The following is an 8,932-nucleotide window of genomic DNA, read 5'->3' as shown; positions in this document are numbered from 1 at the left end:
TTCAAATCTGAAGCTAGATCAAGGAAAGAAAAAGTTCGGGATTAGTAGATTTTCTGTTTACAAACAAGTATCAAGGTAAGTTCGTGTAACTTGAATTATATTCTTAAATGCTTGAGATTGTATGTTATTTATGTGAAAATGATTTGTATGTTCATTGTATGAAAATTTATGAAACATTGATATATTTGATAAAATGGGAAGAAATCCGGTTGAATGAAAGGAAAATTCGATGGATCTCTCGAAAAGGAATTGACGGTAAAAGGATCAAGCCGGACGGGTGATCCTATCTGATATAGCCCTCCAGAAGAATATGTGTAAAATGGATTTAGCCGGACGGGTAATCCGAATTAGGGTCTGAATTTAGCTGGATGGTAATTCAGATCCAAGCTCATTAGAGTAATTGTCGTTGCATGGGATTTAGCTCGACTGGTAATCCCGACAATACTCTATGAGTTTATATTGCGTGATTTAGCTCGATGGTAATCCATTTGCAAGGTTGAGGTTCAGGGAGTGTGCTCTCTGAAATGGAAATGTCGCACATGAATATGAATTGACAGATTTCGGAATTGTACACTAAAAGTGTACCTCTGAAAATCCATCGAAAATTCCAAGAAATTCAACGGGATAAATATGGAAAAATAACAAGGAAATGGAAATCATGATATTGACGAGCTCATCAATCATAATATATATTATTAGTACATGGAAATTATTGTACTAACTTGAATGTTGAGTTTGTGCATATTAGGGTAATAATGCATTTAATGGATATATAGATGTTTATTGTATTGTATTGAAAATATTAGGTAAGTATAATTCTTGTTACATGAGCTTACTAAGCACAAAGTGCTTACCCCGTTTCCTTTTTCCCTGTTTTGTAGTGTTAAGAGCTCAGAGGTCGGATTTGGTGGGAGACACATCACCTTTGTCAACCTCGGGATTTCGTATATAAAGAAACTTTATTTTGGAAATCAATGGCATGTATAAGCTAACAAAGTAAATGTTAACGTGAAATGAATGTAAAGTTAGCCATTAGTATGGTTAACAAACACAGTTATAGATATGTGATGACGTTATCTTATATAAATGCATGAATCTATCATGAAAATATGTTGAATTGATTTGGTTGATGTGGATTGGTCTCGATTTAATATTACAGGGAATGTTAGATATTTATAAAAGGGCTATATTGAATATAAAAAAAAAATTTAATCGTAAACTCCGATAATGCCTTGTACCCTATTCCGGCAATGAATACGGGTAGGGGTATTACAGTAAGGCAGCACAAGCACAACAGCAGAAGCAAAGAGTGTTTTTGAGGCATGTTTTCATGAGGATGACTGGTGACACGCATTTTTAGAGTTTAATAAGCCCAGAATATTGACCATTGAAACCAAAACACAATAAATAGAGCAAGCAATTCAATATAGGTCAGGTTATCTAACCTAAACTATCTAATCCAACAAGGAATTGCTTCTACCAATGATCACATGAGAAGACACTAAACTGATAACCGAAAACATGTTTACGGTATTGAAACATCAAGGATAAAGTTTCTAGTCTTGGAGAATCTATACATATTAAAGTTTTTTCCAATCATGTATAATCAAATGCCAATATAAATCAAACTAGCCCATAAAAGGCCATCAATCTTCCGATTCAAAGAACCAAAAAGCCAAAATCAAACGCAGAAATCAAAACCAACAAAATAAATTCCCATAATAGGAAACTAACTACATATGCAGAGGGAAAGAGAACAACAATAAAATTCCCAATAGATGGCATATACTAAAGAACACAAAAGAAAAAAAATATAAATGTCAGCATGCTAAAGTCTATGGTTCAAAAGAACAAGTAAATGAGAGTACCTTGATTTGATGGATTCGCCAAAGGTAGCCTTCAATCGGGTTTGATTTCAAAATGAAATCCCTTAATCTTTCTGCTTGCTGCAAAAATAAAGCAAGTGAAATCAAGTGAAATGAAATAAAAATAAACGGCTTGCTTGCTGCAATGAAATCAAAATGAAAGAAGGAGCTTTGGGTTTGATTAGAAAATTATAATACCTGTCGATCGAAAAGAGAGAGGGAGACAGCAAATGGGTTTGATTTGGGGAAATTTTGGGGTTTTGGGGGAACTATGATTTGGGGGAAAATGAGGGTTTTGGGTTTGCAATGGGGTGAAATGGCTTAGTCTGAGAAAGGATGAGAAAGAAAAGGGAATTGGGAAAGAAAAGGGAATCGGGGGAGAGAAATAGAAGGTAGAGGCTGAGAATGGCTGAGAAAGAAAGTGGAATCGGGAAAGAAGGGAATTGGGGAGAGAAATAAAACGGCGTCGTTTCAATCAAAACTAAAATTTAGCCGCGTATTTTATCAAAACGGTACCGTTTTATTTAAAATAAATTACTTTTTGCGGCGTTTTTATCATAAACGCTGCTATTGATTGCCTTTTGCTGCGTTTTTATATAAACGCCGCTATTGATTGTCTTTTGCGGCGTTTTTATCATAAACGCCGCTAATGTTTGACTTTTTTATAATTTTTATATTGAATTTTTATATCTTTTATATTAATTTTAAATAATTTTTTAAAAAATTTAAGTAATATTTAAAATAATTAGATTAAATTTTAATTTTTTTATATATTTTTATATATCAAATTGTTTAGATTAAATATTTTTAAATATAAAAGCATTAATTGATTACATAAAATTTCATCATTTAACAAATCTCAAGTTAAATCCTAAATATATATAAAGTTTATCTATTATCTCTTAAATAAATTAAACTATAATCATAATTTTAATATCTTAAATTTAATATTATCTCTTTTACGAATATATAAGAAATTATTTAATATATAAATTAAAAATACTAATTAACTAATCTAAACCTAAACCCTTAACTTTTATCCCTAAACCCTAAATTATACAACATAACCCTTAAACCCATAACCCCTAACCCCTAACACCTAAACCTTAAACCCCAACCCTTAAACCATAAACTGTAAATCATAATCTATAAACCCATAATCCATAATCCATAAACCTTAATAAAAATTGAAACACAATTAACTTTATGATTAAAATAACAATTAATTTTATATAGACTTTTAAATTAATTTTATATAAACTTTTAATAAATATACTGAGTTAAATAATATCTTCTCACATAGGAGTGTTAAATCTTAAAAAGAAAAAGTAATTCTCTTAACATACTTTAACAAATTGAATACTAAACCACTTAATCAGTAAAAGCTAAAATATGAGAATTTGTACTTTTGTAAAATTAAAATTTAGTCATTATATTTCTATTCTTAAGAATTTAATTCCTCTATGTTTCAAATTTCTGAATTTAAGTTTAATTATTAAAATTACTTTTTTATTATTATTAAATTCGTTAGGGATTTGGATATGTCGAATTTGAGAATGGGTAATAATACTTTAGGACTTTAGGATGAGGAAGAAGGGGGAAATAGAACTGGAAAAAAATGGAGAAAATGTTAAGTGTATCAGGTGTGGGTAAAAAATAAGACAACTAAACGACGAAGTTTTGAACAAAATAATTTAACATTAGCGGCGTTTATAACCTAGCGCCGTTAAAAATGCACCTATTGCGTCGTTTAGGGTTTTAGGGGTTATAGTTTAGTGTTTAGGGTTTGTTAGAATTTAGGGGTTTACTATTTTAGGGGTTATATATAAAGTAGTGCTTATGATTTTTTGGGGTTTAAGATTTTAATAGTTATATGACTTTTAGAGGCGTTTTACCAAAAGCGCCGCTAAAGCTCTGTCTTTTAGCGGCGTTTTACCACTATTGCTCTGTGTTTTACAATTTTTGCGACGTTTTTTGATAAAACGCCGCTAAAGCCCTATTTTCCTGTAGTGTCAAAGAATTAATTCATTAACAAATTAACGATACAATCATTAATTACAACCCAATCAATTGTATTATTATCATAATTCATACAATTTAAGTGAACTCTCTGAAACAACTTTTGCTTTTAAGCCAATTTCTAAAAGTACAATCAAAACTCTCAAAAGTTTTAACAAAATACACTAATTGAATGTTACCTAGTAAACTAATTTAATTAGAACTCTCAAAGGTTTAACAATTTGTACTCTCTCAAAATCGTATTCTTCAACAGAAGATGTTGGTCATTCAGAACTGACAATATTAAAATTTATAGACTTTTGTACATTTAATCTCTTGAATCACGACACTACCCTTTAAACAATATCAATCTTCATCCATTAAATAAGGAAGAATAAAGCTATGATTCAATGCCTTTAGAATTATCTAGTTTACAATTGCAACCAAATTATACCTACAAAAAATAAAAATTAATAAGGTAATTACAAATTAAAATTGTCAACTAATGACCTTAAACACAGACTAAGAGTATCAGATAACTAAGCAGAGAGGGGACAATAAGAACTGTCCAAAAAAAAAAAAAATTAAAACTGTTATAGGAGCTTTGGAGTGTCTTAGATTCACATTCCATGAATTTTCCCTTACGAAGGAGCTTCCGTATTAGTGCAGCACCACTACATCAATTATTCACTTCAATATTAATGCCTCTGCATGATTTATTAGATCAATAATACAGTGCTAACAAATACTAAAAAAAACAGTAGGCTGTATGTTATACTCTTTTTTAATCATTCTCATAAATCATTCCTATTTGTCTGAGTAACCTATTTGGGTTATTTCCATCCATTATAGAATTTGAAAATTTTATTAATATTATGATACATAAAATATAATAAAATTAATTGAGTCAAATATAAAATATCTTTAATTTCACATATTTTAATTATTATTTCCATAATGTCATGTTGTTATTATTATTATTTCTATATTAATAAATATTCAACTTAAATCAGAGTACAAATATAATAAAACAATAATTTATTCTTATTATTATGATATATGAAATATAAATTTTAAATAGTCTTTAAGTAATTAATATAAATTATTTGTAAAATTTAATTTAAATATATAAATCATATTTAAAATTATGGTTAATATAAATCAGAGCAAATTTATAATTTCATACACAAATTTATTTTTGAAAAATCAAAAGCTTTTTGATTTTGGTTTAAAAACCTGGTTTGCTTGACTATATATATATATTAAATAACTTTAAAAAATTATCATTTTCATGAATTTATATATATATTCAAACTTAATTTGTATGCATTCGAGGAATCATAAATAAAGAAAAAAGATAACATACAAGAAAAAGGGTCGAAGATAACAAGAAAAGAGCAGGGGAAAAGCAAAGAACAAATTTAAAGGGAAGAAATTCCATTTAATTTTTATTTCACACCAAATAAAAATTATTGTTTTGAGTTTTGATGCTTTACTTTAGGTAGGCTATATATATATATATATAATATATATAGAGTGGTGAGGGTGGCGTTTGCTCTTACGTGACTCTCACAATCCTACAATAATTCCTTACGCCAAGAATCTGGCTCCGCAGCGCAGACATCAACATACCACCTCCAACTCCACCGCCATCCTTCCTCCATATTTCTTATATAAATTTTAGGTGTTTGGTCGGTTCATGCTAACCATGTTGCTTGCTTCACTCCAACATATGCCAACTATGCTTTTCTTCTTTCAAAACACCACCTCATTAATTAATTATGTTCCTTACCTGTTTCTGAAACAAATTTTAGAGTATCAAGAATTATGTAAGTATATATTTTACCATTTATGAAGTCTTAATTTCTAATGCCATAGTTGCAAATAATATAATCCAACTTAACACTAGGTTTAGTATTAAGAAATGAATGGATGCATAATGCATGATGGCTTTCTAGATGATAATAATAATTTTGTTTATTTATGTTGCTAAAGTCAACTGGCCTATTTTAGACAAATGAGACATGCCACTTCACACTATATTATTGTATTATAAAATAAAACTCATGGTCTGCACTCAACTCCAAAGCTATACTAATCGGATTTATAGAATGTAATGTAATTCTGCTGCTGCATGTGAGAGATGGCAAAGCCTTTTGCCAACTCCTAATGATTATTTTGGGTATAAAATAGATTAACAATTTCATCCCATTATTGGTTACTCCCAAACCCTAATTTATATTTCACAACAGCACATGAAGCTACTTAAGTGGCTTAATATAATACCCTTTGTGCAAACCCGATAGAATTAACAAATTTCTTATTAATCATAAGTCTTACATTTTTCTTATATTAAAATATGTTCCATGTCCTTATACTCTTCGTACATTATGAATTCAGTCTCTCTACTTTCGTTTATTAATATCGTTGAAATTTTTCCATTAAATTTGATAGCTTGACATTTTGAAAATATATATATATATATATATATATATATAAATATATAAACTCATTTAACAAACATGTGACAAAAATGGTTTTGTAATGAATTTAATTTAATAAAAAAATTAGCCGTGATAACAATTGAACTTGTATTTTAAATTAAAAAAAGAGACTAAATTTGTTGAAATAAAAATAAAAAAATAAATTTCAAATAAAAGCATATTATAAATTAAAAAAATCCTCTTGTAAAAAGCCCGAATTTAGAAAACAGTAAATATAAGGAGAGGCTTAATTGTAGAGAGTTACATACTAATGTTAGTAGAAGTGTTGACCTATTAGTTACCTAATGACTAATTTCAAGAGGGATGTAAAAGGCAGTTAAGTGGATGATAGGCGATTAGCATGCTTGTGTTTAGTTGCCTATCAAACTAGAATTATTACCTAATTAATTGATCGACTATTAGTTAAATTTAGTTAAAAGGTGAGCTTTACTATTCCTAACAAGTGACAAAAAAAAAATGCCAACTTTGGGGCAGAATTTAGCAGCCTCTAATTAAAGTTTGTATTCAGTTAAGAAAAAAAACCAGATTACTAAAAGTATAAACAGGTGATTAAAAGACTTAACAGAAATTAACTATGATCCAAGCAAGAAAAAGGCAGAATAAAAGTGGAGAGGCGCAAAATATGTGGTTCCAGCCTTGTAAACTAATTCTCCAAGTAGGAATCGTTGGGAAAAAGTAATGGGTTTGCTTCAAAGCCAACCGAATCTCACTCGTTTCCTCGCCTTCTCATACTCCCATTGCATCTTTCTCTTTCCTATATAAAAATATAGTATTTGTTAAATCTATTTATGTTGTGGCCTATATATGATATGATTTGTAGCTTTCAAAGTTGGGAAAACAATATAGTGGCACACCAAATTCCTGGGCAACTCTTATTTACAGGAGTTTTCAATCTCTGATCTTGTTACCTCATACGTACCATCCCCTTTCACTCATACTAACTTTTCTACTTTCTGCATAAAACCCTGTTTTTTATTATTATTTATTCTCTTGATTTCATTCTCTCCGAGCTTGTTGATGATGATGATGATGATGATGATGATGGAGAGTCAGGAGGAAGTTGTTGCTTGTAAAGATCAGTTGCAGATTATCAAAGGGAAACGTAGCAAACGCCCAAGGCAGCTATCTCCTCTGAGTTTAGCGATGGGTTCAAGCCCATCGACAACGGCGACGACTTCTAGTGGAGCAGAAAGTGGAAGAAACAGCGATGATTGGAGGGGGTTTGGTTCTCCAACAACATCTGTTGAGTTAGCAGAAAGCACCGAGGAAGACGAAGACATGGCTAATTGTCTGATACTTTTGGCTCGAGGTCAAACAGGAAAGTTGGCACCCGAACCAGTTTCTATAGCGACAACAAGCAAGACGATTACCGGGACATATGTTCACCAGTGCAAGACGTGTAATCGGTGTTTCCCTTCATTCCAGGCGCTTGGTGGACATAGAGCCAGCCACAAGAAACCCAAGGTTGCTAACATTGAAGAGAATAATAAAGGGTTGATGTTTATGAAAGAGGACGTTCAACAGCCATTCAATAACATGAACACAACGCTTTCACTCCAGATTACGAATAAGCCTACTTTATGCCATATCAGTAAACCCAAAGTTCACGAGTGTTCCTTGTGTGGCGCTGAGTTCTCGTCCGGACAAGCTCTTGGGGGTCATATGAGGAGGCATAGGACCATTCCTAATGCTGCTGCTGCTGCTGCAACAACAATTGTGAGGCCTGAATCAGATGATAAGCCCAAGAAGCCAAGAACTGTTCTGCAATTGGACCTTAACCTTCCAGCACCAGAAGATGATCATCAAAGGGAAACTAAATTTTCATTTGCTTCCAAGCAGGACAAACTAGTCCTCTTTTCGGCTTCTTCTTTGGTTGATTGCCATTACTAGAAATGCAAACTCAATCAATGTTGTATTATTAACATGGATTATTTTCTCATGAAATACCATTCATAATTGTTCATTAATTCTTTGAATTATTTTAAATATAACGTTTTGTTCCATGTTAATCGAAGTTGGAAAAAAATTCTTAATTTGGTAAAGTATATAAACTTTTTGTGTTCTTTTTCATACTAGCATTCGATCCGTATAAAGATAAATTTCATTTTCTTTTCTTTTTTTGGCCCTGAGTTTACCACCACCAATTCCACAACCGAAAGTGGTGGATTAGGTTCTCTTGTTTGGATTGCAAGAAAGCTAAAGCTCCATAGGTATCTTATCTTTTTCATTAATATGACACACACACAAAAATAAAATAAAATAAAATTAAACGGATGGCAATCAAGCTAGCTAGATTCCTAACTGCCCCCTCCTTTTAGGGATCTACCTATGCATACTCTCACACTTAGCTTTAAAACCATAGCTAATATGGTGACCCATGTGGAGGAAGGGAAACAAATTGGCTACTTAGCTTATTCATTAAATAATGCTTAATTTAGTAGCTAAACTTTTAATAAAGAACCTAATCATGTTGTGTTGTCAGCAGTGTTATGAAAATTATAATGTTGAGAGACCCTATCATGATTGCATAATTTGCCTTACAATAGTTTGAGATTGGATGACAGG

At 31.0% G+C, this 8,932-nt stretch overlaps 1 protein-coding gene across 1 annotated transcript; it reads left to right on the top strand.

Moving 5' to 3' along the window:
- The first annotated feature begins 6,851 nt into the window (after window positions 1-6,851).
- On the top strand, window positions 6,852-8,334 carry LOC108452352 (zinc finger protein ZAT5). The gene has a single exon (XM_017750129.2). The coding sequence runs from the start codon at window positions 7,385-7,387 to the stop codon at window positions 8,255-8,257; it is 873 nt and encodes a 290-aa protein (XP_017605618.1). The 5' UTR covers window positions 6,852-7,384; the 3' UTR covers window positions 8,258-8,334.
- Window positions 8,335-8,932: the final 598 nt, after the last annotated feature.

This window comes from Gossypium arboreum, chromosome 9 (assembly GCF_025698485.1).
Source record: "Gossypium arboreum isolate Shixiya-1 chromosome 9, ASM2569848v2, whole genome shotgun sequence".
In the NCBI taxonomy this organism is placed as follows: Eukaryota; Viridiplantae; Streptophyta; class Magnoliopsida; order Malvales; family Malvaceae; genus Gossypium; species Gossypium arboreum.
The sequence above is the reverse complement of the archived record's forward strand: the minus strand, read 5'-3'. Positions and strand labels throughout refer to the sequence as shown.